This window comes from Sminthopsis crassicaudata, chromosome 5 (genome assembly GCF_048593235.1).
Source record: "Sminthopsis crassicaudata isolate SCR6 chromosome 5, ASM4859323v1, whole genome shotgun sequence".
Classification (NCBI taxonomy): domain Eukaryota; kingdom Metazoa; phylum Chordata; class Mammalia; order Dasyuromorphia; family Dasyuridae; genus Sminthopsis; species Sminthopsis crassicaudata.
In genome coordinates, this window is record NC_133621.1 from 300,819,471 (window position 1) to 300,836,904 (window position 17,434).

Consider the following 17,434-nt stretch of genomic DNA (forward strand, 5'->3'; position numbering starts at 1 on the left):
GTTGACTGTCAACTGATATTCACATTCCATAATCTGTTTTACTACAATTGTTTCCAGTTCTTGGCTGCTATAAATATTTTGATGTGTACAGGATGTGGACTCTTTGGAATTGATGCCTCCATTTTAATCATTTTCGTAGCATAACTCCAATTATCTTGCAGAATGGTAAGGCTAATTTATATTTCCACCAATAGAATGTGAGTGCGGCTACCTTTTCACAAACCTTCCAACATTTGTGCTTCACATCTTTGGTCATCTCGGCCAATTTGCTGGGGGAGAGGTGAAAACATAAGAGTTTTTTTTTTAATTCTTATTTCTCTTAATATTAGTGAGTTGTGTTTTCATATTGAGAATTTTTTTTGAGAATTAAATTAAATGTCTTTTAATTACTTGTCTAGTTACTAGGGAATGGCCCAGCTGTATGTATTTGGAATATCACATCCTTCTTTATCAAAGATATTTGATAGAAAGAATTTTTTCTACTCAGTCACTTTCCTTCTTATCTTTTGCTCATTACTTTTGTTGAATCATTCACAATTTTGTTGCCAGAAATTAATTCTTAAGAGTGCCTCATCACTCTTTGAGTAATTCTTTGTCTTAGATTCAGAAGCCTTGGGACCATACCTCTTTGCTATCAGAATATTTGGAATACATTTCCATTGAGGAAATATGTCAGACTGTGTAATTTTCCACCCCCTTAGTATCACTTCATCTAGGATGACATGGTTGAACTCTTTGTAAAAAGTTTCTGGAAAAAAAAAAAGACCTATTCTAAACACAGACTTGAGAGTACCTCTTTAGTATGAGCAAAAGCATCTATTGATTCAGACCCTAAGTATGTATTAACGCCTATTGTATACTGGGCTCTATGTTCAGCGCTGGTGATAGAGGCAAAAGCTCTCCCCACCTTTCCTTCGGAGCGTTTACGTTCTAACGGGTGGGGAGGACACAGAAGATGCATCCGTGGGAGAAGAGAATCGGGAGAAAGTGATTCTTAATCTGATTCTCGAAGGAGTCCTTGTGACTGCAAGAGGCAGAGATGAGTGGGGGTGAGGTAGGGGACGGACAATGCAAAGGTTGGGAAATGGGGCATGGAGGAAAGGGATGACATGAAGGCCACTGTGTCTCGGGAGCCTGGTGGTGGGTGTCACAAGGGAGTGGCCTGAAAAGACCTTTGGTGCCCGTGATAGGAGATTCTCTCTGATCCCCGGGGTGGCCAGAGTGTCATCTGAGGCTGGGAACAGTCAAGGTCAGATCCACACTTTAGCAACATCAACCCGGCTACTCCACAAGTCTGCCTCGTCTGCACAGAGATTGTCCTCAAGCTTATGAAGAGCATCTTAAACGGGGCCATTGGATGCACTAAATGGCTGGGGAGTGTCTGATGCCCTAGGGAAGCAGACTAAGGACTAGCCAGAGCATTGCCAGTAGTTGCAGAAGAAGTCAAGTAGAACAGAGACTGAAGAAAGAGGTCAGACTGATCTCTGTGCATATCTGGAGGGGCTTGGACAACGGGCAGAGACAGAAGGCAGTATCTGGCAGGGAGGGGAAGGCTTTTAAGTCTCAAGGAGGCCTGAGTGCATTGTGGCAGCCAGAATATAGGGAAAGACTGACATTAGAAAGATAGGGGAGCTGAATTGGGGCCAGTCTTTGGGAAGGTGGGAGGGAAGAGGATCAAGGGCACAGTGTAAAAGGACTGGCCTTGGTTAGAGAAAGGTCATCCTCTTTGGGACTGAAGTCTTGGAAGAGGTGGTGGGGATGGTGTTCAGGTTGGGGGGAGAAGAGGGAGCTTGTGGTGAATGGCCTGGATTTTCAATAACATAGGGGGTGAGATCCTTACCTGGGAAAGTGTGAACAGAGAGTGGCGAATGGGACCAATTAATTAAAAAGGAGTAGAAACTGATAATGAAATGTAAACCGGGGTAGAGAAGGGTACCCTCTTCTCTATCATTTGCTTTAGAAGCGCTAGCTAACCATAGCAATAGAACAACAAATATCCAAAGTATGGACTGTTCCCTCTCCTCTATATCAGTTTCTTTGAAACCTTCCCCTTCCTCATTTAAGATATGCTACATTCAGATACTGTCATTTGCTCATCATTTTCTTGACTGATGGGTACCACCTTAATTTTCAGTTCTTTGACCATACAAAAAAGAACTGCTATGGACATTTGTCCACAGAGGGGTCCTTTTCCTTTTTCTTTAATCTCTTTGAGTTGTAGATATAATTGCAGTGGGTCAAGAAGTATACATAGTTTAGTGATTTTTCAGAATCTTATTCAGAATTACTACAAAATTTATAAAATATTTGAGAATCAACTTACAAGGGCACTTAAAAGATATACATATATATATAAACACACCCTCTTAGAGGAATAAAGGCATCATTAAAGAATTTTTTTACTGATTATGGTCAGGTCATACCAAAATAATGAAAATGACAATATGACCTAAATTAAGGGACCAGTTTAGTGCTCACCAATCAGATTCCTTGAGGGAGTCTTAAGAACTTGGCACAATGAGTATACAATTTGTTAGGTAGATTCATAGTGAAGGTCTCAGGGGGAATAATGGGAAAAGCATGAACAAAGAGGCATGAGCTTATCGGGCCTGAAACTCTGTTATGTAGCAAACTCTGTTAGTAAAAATAGAAAAGGAAATCAGCAAATAAGAGAAACGCCTGGAAACAGTAGCCTGGTGATGACAAAGCCCTTAAATTAAGGGAAAAGTAGCACCTTGCTCTAGTGCTTCTCAGCTAGGTGACCAAGGGCCTATCTGGATTTCTCTGAAGCTGTTTGCTCAACCATAAAGTAGGTTGGTCAACTCCGTGGTATCCCCTTCAACCCCAAGGGGTTGTGCTGAGGCTCATGTGAGCTCGTGTCAGCAAACACCGAACATATCTGGTATTATTATAGTGTCAATCAGGAACCAATGGTCTTCTGCCCCGGCACCGGCTGCTTGGATACCCGGGGAGACGAGGCTCAGGTTTGAGAGAAGAGAGAACTGAGGGCTTGTGGATAAGTTGGAGCTTCTCCAGGTCAGAGGACTTCTCTTCCACGAGGGGTGGGATGTGCTGAGCCCAGAAGAACTGTCAGAGAAAGAAAGGAGATTGACTGTCATGGGCAAGAACATAGTGGTTATTGATGCAGAAATGATAGAAGAATCAACTGTCTGTGTGCAGCGAAAACACTGACCAATGAAAATCAGCCTCAGATTAATTAGAAGGGAGAGCAAAGGAGAAGACACGCCCAGTGACTTCCACCTGGCCTAATCAGAGGAATTGACAGTGCTGAGAAATAGAAAAGGGGCAGAGCTGCCTTGGGTGGAATTCTGGGAGAAAAGGTGAGAAAGTAATTTTCTTAGTGAGGAGACCAAAAGCCCAATAACTGCTTCCCCTAGCAAGCAGACAGGGCCATAAATCTGTAGGTAGAAGCAATCCTGTCCCCCCTGCTCCAGGGCCCAGACTGCCGTGCAGGATGATGGATTCAGGAGATGGGTGTGTGCATATACTTAGGAACAAGCACTGTGGATGGTGGATGAGTGGAGAAAGTCGCTTCCATAAAGAAGCGTGATCAGAGGAGGGCCCAGAAATCATCATTTCCATATGGCAACAGCAAGAACCAGGGGGCCCTAAGAAAGGAGGAGTGGGGGGGAAGGGAACCACATTTGGAAAATGGCTTGCTTCTCTTCAGAGCTCCAGGCTGCCTCCTGATGCAGGTCCATCTGAATGGTCGTGGCTGCCATGGACCAAAGGACAGTGAAGGGATGCCCAGGGAATGATCAGATGGCAGCGCTCCTCAGCAGAAGCAAGGCTGGCCTACCCTCCTGCCATTCTGCCTTCTTCACCCTCTCCTGCAGCGCAGCCTCAGTGTGACCCCTTGTCTCTCAGACGTTGCAAGGCCCTGGACAATAGAAGGTGAATTTTTTCCAGGCCGAACATCATTACCTCATGAACTGTTTCAGGGAAATAAATCCCAGCGTGTTTCCGCAAAGCACTGATGGCCTGATGGCCAAAGCTGTCTTCTAAAGCCAGTGAATGTCCAGGAATCGCGATCGCCCAGGAAAGATCGCCTTGAGGGAGAGAGGGCCGCTGTCATCTGGAAGAGGAGAGGCAGACAAAATGTAGTGGTGGAAAGGCCATTGGAGCGTCTGGACTCAGGGTCCACCCCGCCGCTAACTTCCCTAGGACAAGCCCTTAAACCTTTCCATGCTTCAGTTTTTTCTTCTGTAAAATGAGCAAAAGGTTAGATTAGCTCAGCCTTAGGGCTCCATGTAATTCCATTGTCTATAGTTGTAGGACGTATGTAGTGAAATGACCAAATTTAATTGTAAGATGAAGCATTAGCCCACTTTAGAGGTGATAATACATGACCTGTAATGCTTGCCTTGGCAGGTGGGACATGAAGATTTGGTAATGGAAGGGCATGGCAAGACTCCGCCTCCTGGTGAAGAAAGCCAACAGTGAGTCATGGTTTATTTTGTAAAAGAGTCTTGTGACACATTTTTGAAATGCTATTGTTTAGTCTATTAAAAAGCATGTTTGTTGGGGCTGTGTTGTGTGTATCGTGGGGTGGGTATTTGTGTTCGAGCATCCACTGATGGCAAGTCATGAGCCGATTTGTATTCACGGGCCCACTAACCTAGAGAGGTGGAGGAAGCGGAGTTTTTCCTACATTCGACTAACCCGGAATCAGTATTGTGTTCTAGCGAGGACTGCATGGATCAGGGTGTTCTAACTGGAGCCGGTGAACTTTGGTTTGGATTACTGGTAGAAATAGAAAGCAGTGTGCCGTTTTCACTAGCCATGCCCGTGTGAAAGCAACCACCTGAGGTGTTGGAAGAGCACTTCCTGAAATTCTATTCCACTTAGTCATGTGGTAAGGCTAATCTTTGTTTCGATAACAAAACCTTTACCCAAAGGAATTGGTATTAGAAATAGTCCCATTTCTCTTATGTAGCTTTTGATGCAATTCTTGGCATCCTTTCAGTCTTAGTGAAATGCTTTGGCTTTAGAAAAAAGAAGGGAAGAGAGCCCAGGGGGCATATTTTCTTTAATAGGAGGTGAGGTTTTCTCTAGTTAAGCAAGCAAGAAATACTACAGTAGAACAAACTAATATTTTTATGGAGAAAGAGTTAAGATTATTTTCAGAGGCCTGAAGTCAATACCGAACGTTTTTTGTTCAAATGGATACTCTGAATAGTTTTCATAATTTGTCCAAGAGCTTTCAAGAGAGGTCCTTCTCATCTATACGGAGCTTAGTTTTATCCTGTTGTCTGAAAATTCTTTCTTTATCAGAAAGAAACACAGTCTGATTCTACAGAATATTTATTCCATGGAACTGGTTCTTTGTCTTGTAAGTAAAAACCTGGATGTCTTCTCCGCGAATAAGATTTTTTAAGTATAATTTTCTAAGGGACATTCGGAATCAATCCCAATTTTGTTTCTTTCTTGTCAAATATACCTAGATAGGGTCTTGCATCCATGATGGTCTGATAGAATTAATGAAATATTAAGCAAGGATGACAGAGGGAAAATTGAGCCTCATTAGAACTGAAGTAGATTGAGGAAGTACTCGTTATCCCCATTTTTTTCTCCAGTATCCCCATGTGCATTTTAATATCCTATAGCGATCATAACTCCCCACCTCCCAAAGTCATAGTCTTTGAAACTGGTAGGATCTCAAAGACGGGGATATAGGCCCCAAGAACCAACTATTGGGAGATCTCCTGCAACAGAGGCGGCAGATATTGGGATTTCCTCCAGTTCATGAGAACTACGTGAAGTTTGTTGATCAAAGCTACTACTTCTCCAAGATTATATAAATGTGTCATTCACTCAAGGCGCTGTTGTGTTTTGTTTGTGAGTCCATGCTGGATGGACCTTAAAGGTGAGATCTGGGATGATCTGTTGGCCTCTGTTTGGTGAAGGCCACACCTAGAATACATTGATATGAAGCTTCTTAAACTCTTTCCATTCTCAACCCCTCATTCCCCGGGAAATTTGTGTGTGACCTTGGATCTATAGGTATTAGAACCTAGGTATAGTGATCAAATGTTCACTGATATCAAATCATAAAGAAATGTATTTTAAAACAATTCTTTGTATACATATAATTTTATTATCTATTAAAAATGAAATCAAATTTACATGCTAATGAGATGGATGTGCTTGTTTATTTTTACATAAAGAATCAAATCTTGGCAGAATATCTAATACCTATCACTGTTGCCACATTCTTTGCAACCCCCACATTCAGTTATGAGATTGAGACCCACAGTGTAAGAAGCTTTGCATCTGCAAGAGGAAGTGCCCTAGGAAAGACTTGACTTTTGAAGTTGGACAGATGGATTTGGGCCTTGGACATTTGTCATTGCTGTTGCTGAATGTGGGATTTTAAGATTTGGGGGGAGAAGGTGGAGGGGTGCTGCTGTTTTTGCTTCATAAAGATCTTTGTTTCATGTTCAATGCAAAGAGGCGAGCCATGATGATTTGGGGAATTGCTGCTTTCCGATTGTTTTACTTAGTATTTGTCTTCTGTGATCATTCTCTGATTACTCCTCTCTTAGATCTAGCCCAACAAATCAAGCGAGCTGAGTTTATTACCACATAATTACTTCATTAAAATCTATAGCTTTAATCGTATGGTATGTAGAACACAGACACAATTGTCAGAACGAATCCAGGAAGGGGGAGCAGAAATTGGCCTGGCAGTTGTCTGACCCTGCTCGCCGAAGGTTTTTCCGAGATCTTTCTTGTTCCTTCTTTGAACCATGTCACGCTTTGGCACCCCACGTTTGGTTGGCCAGGTGTTGGATGGGAAGAGTGAATGAATGGGATGATTTGGAAACGAGCTCTCAGCTTAGCTTGTTACCACGTGAACTTGGTTTCCTCTCCCCCCTTTCCATGCCTAGAGCGCTGGGCCTGGGCCCGTTCTCATCTGGGCCCCCTTCTATTTCTCCCTGACTGCTGGGGGCAGGGCTTCATGTGGCTTTGTATTTGTAGTGACTTTCATTTCTCTGGTGAATTTTGATTGTTCTCTAACTGGCTTCTTTATGATTTTTTAAACGTCTGTTTAATAGCCTTAGTTCCTCCTCCCAGAGCAGCCATGATTTACCAAAATTAGGGATAGGGACTGAGATTTCCTTAGCTCCCTCTTCAGAGGCTAAGGCCCAGCCTTGGCTCCTCTTCCCTAGTTTATTATTTAGGGATCCAACCTGTACCCAGAAAGGTTAGAGCAGTAGGAAGGTATCTGGGCTTTCTGGCCAAGAGTCCCAACCTGCCTCTCCTCTGAGGGATTGTTTACACTCTTAATTCTATAGATTTGTCTACAGTTCTGTCCCCTGAGGCTATGGTCTCTTCTGATCCTCTAGGAGGAGGATCTGTTCAGATTTGAATGGGACTAGGGACTGGAACTCAGCAATGGGTGCTCCCCAAGTTTTATTGGGATGATTCAGAAGAAAGAACGCTTGTCATTGCTGGGCCCAGCCCAGATCTTGATCCCCACGTGCAGCAGGGTGGAATTGTTGTGATTTCAGTTCCTCCTTGGGGAGCTCTGTTCAATTAGATTCCTCCTGACTTAAAGGTCTGCAGGAAACCTCCCCGCAAAGCCAAGCCCCAAGGACAAGGCAGCCCACTTTTCTGAGTCTGGAAGGAGATCCCAGCCCAGAATCCTCTGGCCTGCCAGCAGCCTTAGCTTGCCGCTGGGTCCTTGGCACTTCCCGAGATGCCAGCCCCATTCTCCTGCTGAGGATATCCCCAGCTCAGCCCACCAGGGGCACTAACTTTGGTCGTGACCTAACTCTGTGCCTGCTTTGGCTCCTGGGCCTGTTCATCCTTCTTATTGTTGGCCAGCTCCCTTCCTCTCAGAAGGATACCAACTTTTCTCATGTATCCAGAGCATCCTTGGTCACTGCTGCTGCAGCCAAAGGGCCGCAGCTGGTCCCCAATCCAGCCTCCTTAGTGGAGGCCCCGAGATGGAGGCCGTGCATTGACCAAGTACACGGGGGTGATAACTAGCAGGCTGGGTCTCACACAGCCTGTCTTCCCTTTCTGCTGAGCCCCTGGGGGTCATTGGGCTTTTAGTTTGGGGATTCTGTGGTTTTCCATGCTTTGAAACTGTCTGGGCACGTTGGGGTTCCTTGGGAAGCACCTTAAGATGGTTGAAAGGTCATGGGATGTTTTCCCAAAGCACAGTACAGTTCACAAGCATTTGTTAAGGGCTCTGGCAGAGTGGGCTACAAAGAAAAGCTCCATCTGCCTCTGCCTGCAAGGAGTCTTTGTTCTAAGGGGAGAGACAGAGGACATTTCAGTTGAGGACAAAGCCTATTCCTGTAGCGTCCATAGGTTTTGAACTCAGAGCTCTGCCCCCAGGACCAGAGTCTTTGCCACTGTGCCAGTTGGTTGCCTGTTAAGGAAATAGCTGGTCCTTGTGCCCTTCCTGCCTTTCAGATTTGCACTTTCTCTCAGGCTTAAACCCACCAATAAATGCTTTTCTATCTCCTGGGCAGGGGCTCGAGGCAGGCACTGATCTTAGGAGATGGCAGAGAACTCCAAGATAGGCCAGGCCAGGCAGAGGACCAGAGGAGTGGCACTGGCCCAAAGGATTGAGAGAGGCTTTGAGGTCACCCAGGGCCCCCTCCTTCCTAGAGCAATGGCCATGATCCTGACCAGCCGCTCTCTGTTCTGTCTCTCACGGCTCTGATAGGCTCTGGTATGGGTGGAGAAGGCCCCTGGCCTTACCGACCTCGGCACCTCTGGGCCTCCCCCCTCCATTGTCCCAGGTTGCAGCCGCTGCTGGGTGTCAGGGGAGGAAACTAAGGCAGATACCGTGAAGTGACTGGCCCAGGGTCACCCAGCTAGAAAGTGTCTGAGGTGGGATTTGAACTTCCTGTCTCCAAGCTCGGTGCTCTGTGCATTTTAGCTGCTCCCAACACATGTAGGCAAATAAGGAAGTAGATGGGGAGACAGTTTTTATGGAGTGATGGAGTGCTTGGGTTCCTTCTAGCTTCTTTTGCCCTAACTTTAGCTTTCTTTCTTTTTTTTTTTAAACTGATAATAAATCATAAATTTATTTTAAAACAATCCTTTGGTATACACATTTATTCAAGATGAAAGCAAATTTGCATACTAATGAGAGATATATGTACTTATTTTTTTTAATTTCCATAGTATTTTATTTTTTTCCAATGTCATGTAAAGATAGTTTTCAACATTCATTTTTATAAGACTTTGTTTCAATTTTTTTTTCTCCCTCCCTCCCTTCCTTTCCCTTACCCAAGACAGCAACCTATCTGATGTAGTTTATACATGTACAAGCTTTTAAATTTGGCTTCATGTTTCAGGCCACTTTAGTTCTAATTCCTTTCTTCTTTGGGTCTGCTCTTCAAGACTAGAACCCCTGACTCTTCATTGTAAGAGGCCTCTTGGTACATCCCTGGCAGTGCCCTTGTCCTAAGAGAAGCTTTTCTCCTTGGGTCTCCCAACTCTGTCCTGTGCTTCCTTTTAGTCTATTCTATTTAGGCTTGAAGTTCTTCAAGGCAAAAATTATTCTTTTGATCAAGTTGTATAATATATTTCATGGATACTTCCTAACCACAATCATCTAAATTATTTTTGATCCACTACTTTCATTTGTCATTATCTCCAGAATATAAATTTTGATAGTGTTCTCTAACTGGTATTTAGATACAGAATTCTAGGAGAGTTTTGTCCCTGGGAAGCAGCATTGTTGGGAGCATCCCATTGGTAATCTTGCACAAAGAAAGCCCTTGCTTTCAAGCCTTCTCTCCTCTCAGCCCCCCCCCCCAAGAAAGTTAGATCTGGAAGAGACTTCAAGGCCGTCCATCTGGTCCAACCTCCGTGCATTATGGGGAGGAAGTGAAGGCCCAGAGACCCCCAGGGAGAGGATCAGTACAACTGTAAGATCAAGCGCTGAAAGGGACCTTCAAGGCCATCAGCCTTGCTTCATAAAGGAAAAAAAAACTCTGTCTCCAATGCCAGCCTCCTCCATGCCAAGCAAAGGTCTTACCCCCACTCTATCTAGATCTCTGGCATCTTTGAAAAAGCCCCCAATGGGCTCTTCATATGTGATCAGTGTAGAGTCTCCATTAGTGAAGCCAGAGAATTATTGGAGGATTAGGGGAATGCCCCCAGTTGAAGAATAGTGCTCCGTTCGCTCTAACCCACTTTTGTAGGTGATGGGCTTTCATTTAAAGAAGTAAGAGTAGTTAAGTACACGATGCCTGTATCAGAAAAGTAAAATTAAAAATGCTTTTGTTACACATTTTGTTAGTTTTTTTTAAAGGAGTTACTCTTATTTTTTAAAGGAGTAAATCATGTCTACTGATAAAGTGTCTGCTATGAATAACATTCCAAAGGTGAGTTCCAGGTTTTTGATTATGTTTTGGGCACTTTTAGGAATTGATATATATTGTTTTGACATAACATTTACTCTCTCCATACAATATATGCAATTCTCCATTAAAATACATCCATGTACCAATAATCAGTTATAACAATATTAGTCAGCATAATAATTTACAAAAGTAAAATTCTTTTCTTAACAGAAAGGAAGTATGTTTTCCAGGAGTCATCTGTAATCTCTGTTGGTCAATGTATTAGATTTGAAAGGTTTTTGTTTTGGTTTTTTATTAGATTAATTAGCATAGTTCTCTAAAATGGTTTGGGAAACATGAAATGAAATTATAGTGAATGCCTGCAGTACCTGCTCCAGACTTTTTCCCTCTCTCCTCCAGTTGCCCATCCCTGTCATCCCGGCCTCCCCTCATTTCTAACCTTCTGCTAACTTTCATTTCCTGCTTTATGATAGAGAGGATGCCGAGGGGCTTCTGCAAAGGCCTACCTCAGCACCTCAGACTAGTAGAGTGGGTGGCTCTCTAAATCTCCCTTTCCATGCTTTCCCGATCCCATTTTCTAACACCCTTCCCCACTTCTTTGGGACCATGTGTCATCAATTACCCCCTGAAGACCTGCTTATTCTCTGCCCTAATTTCCTTCACCTATTCCCCTTATCTGCTTTTTTTCCTGTCTTCATTCATCCACACTTACCAAGTCCTAGTGTTTCTGTAACGTCAGGTGCATTTGTCCTTTCTTTTGCTTCCATTACTCCCCTTCTTCTGGCCGGTTATAACTCTTGTCTCCCACAGAGGCAGCCAACTCTGTTCTCCCCTCTTTAGCTCAATCCAGCATCCATAATACTAACAGATGAATCGTCTTTTTTCTTTTCTTTTCTTTTTTCTTTTTATTAAAGCTTTTTATTTACAAAACATATGCATGGGTAATTTTTCAACATTGCCCCTTGCAAGGCCTTCTGTTCCAACTTTTCCCCTCCTTCCCCCTCCCCCCTCCCCTAGATGGCAGGTAGTCCGATACATGTTAAATATGTTAAAATATATGATAAATCCAATATATATATACATATTTATACAGTTCTCTTGCTACACAAGAAAAATTGGATCAAGAAGGAAAAAAAAAACTGAGAAAGAAAACAAAATGCAAGCAAACAACAGAAAGAGTGAAAATACTATGTTGTGGTCCATACTCTGTTCCCACAGTCCTGTCTCTGGGTATAGATGGCTTTCTTCTTCACAAGATTATGGGAACTGATCTGAATCATCTCATTGTTGGAAAGAGCCTCGTCCATCAGAATTGATCATCGTATAATCTTGTACAATGATGTCCTTGTAGCAGATGAATCTTTTAAAAACATAATTCTGTTAATGTTATTCTCATTGTTCAGTAATTCCCATTTGCTTCCCAGTTAACACCTGAGCTCCTTAACTGATATTCAGGTCTTGCCACAGCCTTCTTCTTAGCCTTATCTCTACCCTCCCTCCTTCATATGCTCAGACTAAACATCTTTCCTAAATTTTCTAGTCTCTGCCCCTTTTCCCTTGCCCAATTCTATATACTTCCCGTCTTATCTCAGATTGTTGGCTTTTTTGCCTTATTTTCAAGATTGGAATCCCTTTAGCTTGCGCTGAGAAACCCTCCCTCAGCTCCTTAGTGTTGGTCCCTTCTGAATACACATCATGTAAAATTGTGAGTTATTCATATACTTGAACATATTTAACATGTATGGGACTACTTACCATCTAGGGGAGGGGATGGAGGGAAGGAGGGGAAAAGTTGGAACAGAAGTGTTTGCAAGGGTCAGTGTTGAACAATTACCCATGCATATGTTTTGTCCATAAAAAGCTATAATTAAAAAAAAAAAAAGTTAGAAGCTAAGTCAAGCAAAAACAAAAAAATTGTGAGTTACTGTTTTCTGTGGATGTCTTCACATCCTCCCTGATTGCAAACTCCTTGACAGAGATCATGTCTTGCTTATTTAAACCTTGTACCCCCTCCTGCTTCTAACCCCTCTCTTTTCCATAAAAATATATACCTTGCTAGATCAAGCTCACTCGTAACCCTGTTCAAATTATTTTCTAAGAAATATAAAAGGAAATGAGGTTAGTCCGGTATGAACTATTTTGGGGAACATATATTATTCTCACTGTTTCCGTTTCTAAATACTCACATACCTCTCCTTTAATGATATATGCCAGAATTTTGCCAATCCTTGACTTTAGTAGTAGATGCTCAGTGAATATTTGTCTAGTTGAATTTACTCTATATATCCAGCCCTGATCCCTTGAGCTTCGGTCTTCCATTACCAACTCCCTGCTGGACATTTTGACCTAGAGTTGAGAGTGAAGGGAGAGAAGAGAGTGAAGTTGTAGTATTAGGAAAGCTTTGCAACCAGGTATAGTAGGGAGGTTCCATGATGCAATGGGAGGCTGGTCGGACCTGCCCTCTTAGCCTGGATCTACCAAGGACCATCTGGGTGATCTGGAGCCCCTTAGCATCCATCTCTTCATTTTGTAAGGAGCACACAGCTCATGCCCTGGCGACACTGGGGAATTCAGGACCAGAGTTTGAGGCCTGACTGTGTCCCCTATTTCCTATGGGATCTTGGACCAGTAATTCTAGCTCTCTGAGCCCCAGTTTCCCTCTATGAAAAATGAAGTTTTTTTTTTTTTTCCCATAGCCACCTCTAGATCTAAGATGTGTGATTCTAAGTGTTTGCTAAGTTTAACTCATGCCTATTAATAGATTTGTATTTGTTACAAATTGCCACTTAGTGTACTATAGAAATCTTGCGTATTTTAGTCCTTTGGGCGTTCTTCACAGTCTGAAACCTTCTAATATGGTGGGTGTTGGAGAGAAGAGCCTTTTTTGCTTGTGCTTCGTCCAAGTCATGATTGTTAACTGGGAGCGTCATCCAAGACTCAGTACTGGGCGCTCCTCTCTTCTCCTCCTGTACTATTTCACTTGGTGATCTTCCTCTGTGATTTCACCTATCACCTCTATATGAACTTGATCCTCAGCCCTAACCTCCTTTCTGACCACCAGTCTTGTGTCTCCAACCACCTTTTGGAGAACTTGAACTGGATGTCCAGTAAGGCATATGAAATCCAGTGTATCCTAAACAAAACTTATCATTTTGCCCCTTGCCCCAAACCTCTTCCTCATAATACTGTTGCAGTTGAGAGTATTAGCATCCAGTCATCTAGACACTACTGAGGTGCCATCTTTAGCCCCCATGTCCAGTCATTGAGCCAGCTTCCATATATGCCCCTTTATGACCTTTGACACTGCACCCATCTGGGGGCAGCCCTCATCACTTCTCACCTGGACAGTAGCTGCTGAGAGTGGGGCTGAGGGTTTGCTTGATTCTACTCTCTCCCCACTCTAATCCAACCTCGTCAGCCACCAGAGTGATTCCTCGAAGCTCAGATCTGGCCCTTCTATCTCTTCTTTTAATTAGCTGCAATCCTGTCTCCTCCAGGATCACACATAAACCTCTCTCTTTGGCTTTTAAAACTCTCTAGAACTCATCCCCTTTCCATTCTTTTTTATTCCTTACCCTCTATATATCTGTGTCTAGAGGCATTAAGAGAAGAGGCTGGCCTTGACAGAATCCGGCCCAGGGTGCCAGGGCCCAGTTCTCATTGAGAATGTGCTGGCCCTGAAAATCCAGCATCCTGAACTTCACAAGTCTGGGGTGCTAATTTCATTTTCCTTAACTGCATCCATTTGTTAAAATGGAGTCTTCCCTTCTGTTTTTAATTGGGGTGAATTTGGTTGGGAAGAATAAGTTAGCCAAGAGTGATACCTGCAAAAGGCCACTGAGAAATTTTTTTTTTTTTTTTTTTTAATGCACTCACTGGAACAGAAGGGAGCATAGATAAGGAGGACAGTTTTGAAAATTAAGTATGGCTTGGATTGCTTAACAAAGTAAACAATGTGAAATGGAGATTCAAGGTATCAAACGGGCTTCTTTAGTGTGTTGAGTTGTGTATGTGGAATTATTCATTGTTTGAGTATAAAAATGAAAAAAATTAAAACAAATAATGCATAATGTAAATATTTGTATATTCTCTTACTTTGTAAGTTCTTTTAGAATTTGTTTATGTGCCTAATACTTAGCATAATACATTGCTAACATGTAATAAAGGTCGAATTGAATGGAAAAGAACCAGCGAATTTACTAAGGATTTTTAATCTATTTTATGTTTGTCTAAATAAAAACATGCGTACATGTTCAGTATGATTTTAGCCAGCTTAAAAGTTTTCCACCATAGGTAGGATAGAGCTTGAGCCTGAAGTCAGGGAGACCTGAGTTCAAATGCAATCATTAACGCTAACTAGCGGTAGGACTGTGGGCACCAGGTCACTTAACCTCTGCCTGCCTTAGTTTCGTAAAATGAAGCTAATAATAACCCCTCAGGTTCTTGAGCATCAGGTGAGATATTTGTAAAGCGCTTTGCGCAGGGCCTGGCAGTGGGAGATGCTCTATTAATGTTAGCCCTTAGTATTGATGCTAGTATTCTCTCTCTAATACAGAGGCTTTTTGCCAGGATTGGCTTATTCCTTTTTTGGGCACTGATCCAAACAGCTGCACTTAGACAGGTATAGCTAGATCTGGTGGCAGCTCATCTGGTCATCCTGCCTCCCATCTCGGCTTAGGTGGCACCTGCGATCCGATCCTGCCTTCTTTACTTGGGAGCTGGGGGATTCTGGGCAAGTCACCCCGCTGGAGCAGGCTTCAGGGGGCGTCCTGCAGGTACTGGAGATAATGTATGTAGAGCCTTCAGACCTTCACAACACAGTGTGAGTGGTTACTCTTACTGTGGGCACACCAGGGACAGCACCGTTGCCCATTGTACTTGGAGTTGACCATTTCTTATAGGTTTTGCCCACTCATCATTTACCACTTGACTCGGTCAGTCAGCAAGCATTGACTGGTACCTACTAAGTGCATTAATCAGGCAATGGCATTGCAAACAAAAGAGAAAGCTGGCTTCCTACAGGTAGACATGATAAGTAGGGCCAAATAGGGGAAAGGTTCTTGTACATGGTGACTGAGTCTTTAAATACTACTATACTACTGCTACTAGTAGTACTAAAATGGATTTGTGTAGGGCTTTAAGATTTGCCAAGCCCTTTACAGAGATTTCCTTTTATCTTCCCTGAATTCTAGCCTAAATGATTGCTATTGTTATTCCCATTTTACAGATTAGGAAATTGAGGAAGACTGAGATTCAGAGTCCCACCTACTAAGTATCTGAGGCAGCTTTGAAGTCTGGACTTGGGGACTTAAGGCCCTGGGCTTGGTAGAGTGTGTTGCCCAGCTGCCCCATCCTCCTGGCAGGCAAGGGGCCCAAGATGTGTTCTGTTATGAATGAGGAACAGCAAAAGGTGTTTGAACCACAGAGTACAGAAAACGGGAGTGAAATGGAATAGGTTGGAAAAGGAGAAGGGGGGCCCAGTTTGTGGGGCTTTTGATTGTCAGAGTTTATATTTTGTGCCAGGGGAGAGACAGGGCGACTTTGGTGGCCAAGGGCCGCCAAGCTGGGAGGGAGATGCCCGCCGAGGGCACGAGGCGGGGGAAAGGACAGGACCGGGCAGCCGAGGAGAGACCTGGAAAGAAGGAAGTGAGGATGGCTTTGGGCAGCCCCCGACTGCCGGGGAGGCTCGTGGCCCGTTTCTCCTGTGGTTTTGTTGCATTTCCTCATCTGAGTCTCAAGATCACTCCGAGGTGAGCTTCCCCAAAGCTTGTGGCCCATTTCACTTTTGGGGATTTACAGTTGTCACATCTGCACACGGGGTGGCCGGCCCATCCCCGTTCCGGGAGTGAGCTAGCCCAGGAGACCCAGGCCGGGAGAAGGCCCCTCCTGACAGCTTTCTCCGAAAATTCTCGGGCTTCCTTTTGTGGGGGCTCTTTCCAGAAGCAGGGAGCGGCTCCCACCTGGACAAGCCTCAGAACCCACCTTGGGGCCCACCCAAGCTGCCCCGGAGCTGCTTTTTGTTATCTTGGTTTGTTGGTTTTGTTATGTTGGTTTGGAATGGGAAGGGAACATTCGGAGTAGCAGAAGTCCAGGCTGGTCCTGCCGGCCTAAGGGCAGGCTCTGGGCCCTGGGCTAAGCCCCATCCCCACCGGGAAGCCCCAGGTTTCAGCTCAGGGACAATGCTGTGGAACTGTAGGGGGTTTGGGGGTGCAGCAATGGCAGCAGCAGTAACAGGGGTTCTAGCAGCAGCTGCAGGAGGTGTAACAGCAGAGGGTGCAGCAGCAGCCGCAGCCGCAGCAGCAGCAGCCGCAGCCCCAGCAGCAGCAGCAGCAGCAGCAGCCCCAGCCCCAGCCCTCTTCTCCTCCTCCCTCCCTCCCTCCCCCGCCGCCTGCCTCTTCTCCCTCCCCTTCTCCCTTGATTGACAAACCTGCCCGAGGTCACATGACAGGCCTCTATTTGAAGGTCACCACCAGCCTGCTTCCTTTAGAGAGACAGAGGGGGAGAGCGAGAGCAGAGGGAAGGCGAGAGTGCGAGAGGGAGAGGAGAGGAGTGTGAGAGAGAGAGAGAGAGGGAGAGAGAGAGGGAGAGGCAGGCAGGAGAGGCGAGGCAGGCAGGCGGCGGCCGCGGGCAGCAGAGGCGGGCAGACGGGCAGGCGGGCAGGCAGCAGGCGAGGAGGGTGCCCACGCCAAGATGGCCGACAGAGCCTCTGCTGCCTTGTGAGCAACCGAGCCCAGGGAGCCAGCCCCAAGGACAAAAGGGAGCCAGCCGCCGCCAGTGCCGCCGCCGGGCCAGCGCTTCCCAGGCCCTGCTCGGCCCCTGCTGCTGGATGCTGCACGCCGCCGCGGGCTGGATTTCTGTAAGCACTGCTGCACTTTACCAGGTGGGTCCAGGGCAGGCAGGCAGCCCGTGCAGGGGCAGGGCCTCCGGCTGCCCCTGCCCACGGCCTAACCCCCCCTCACCTCCCCAAGGTAGGGTGCTGGGGGCTGGGGAGGAGGCCCGGGCTGGAGGGAGGGAGGGGACCGAGGAGGAGGAGGAGGAGGAGGAGCAGGGAGGAAGCCGCCAGCGCGCTGTAGCGTTGA

General features: G+C 45.1%; 1 protein-coding gene and 1 long non-coding RNA gene across 6 annotated transcripts in view; one reads left to right on the forward strand and one right to left on the reverse strand.

Annotated features, from left to right (window-relative positions):
• TNRC6B (trinucleotide repeat containing adaptor 6B) overlaps positions 1 to 17,434 on the forward strand; it is a 206,005-nt gene that overhangs the window by 51,209 nt on the left and 137,362 nt on the right. For 2 of the 5 annotated variants that reach the window (XM_074271770.1, XM_074271778.1), the window contains exon 4: positions 4,393 to 4,460. The exons of 1 other annotated variant lie outside the window; for it this stretch is intronic. In XM_074271770.1, the coding sequence (XP_074127871.1) occupies positions 4,393 to 4,460 (68 nt within the window). Of the gene's footprint in view, positions 1 to 3,691; positions 3,916 to 4,392; positions 4,461 to 16,859; positions 17,236 to 17,434 lie in introns of those variants that run through there. 2 more of the 5 variants (XM_074271772.1, XM_074271774.1) reach the window with 2 other exon arrangements.
• LOC141544967 (uncharacterized) lies at positions 11,368 to 16,909 on the reverse strand. The gene is made up of 4 exons (XR_012482844.1): positions 16,783 to 16,909; positions 12,546 to 12,701; positions 12,111 to 12,216; positions 11,368 to 11,715 (listed from the first exon to the last, which is right to left on the reverse strand). It is a non-coding gene; the product is annotated as an uncharacterized LOC141544967 (long non-coding RNA).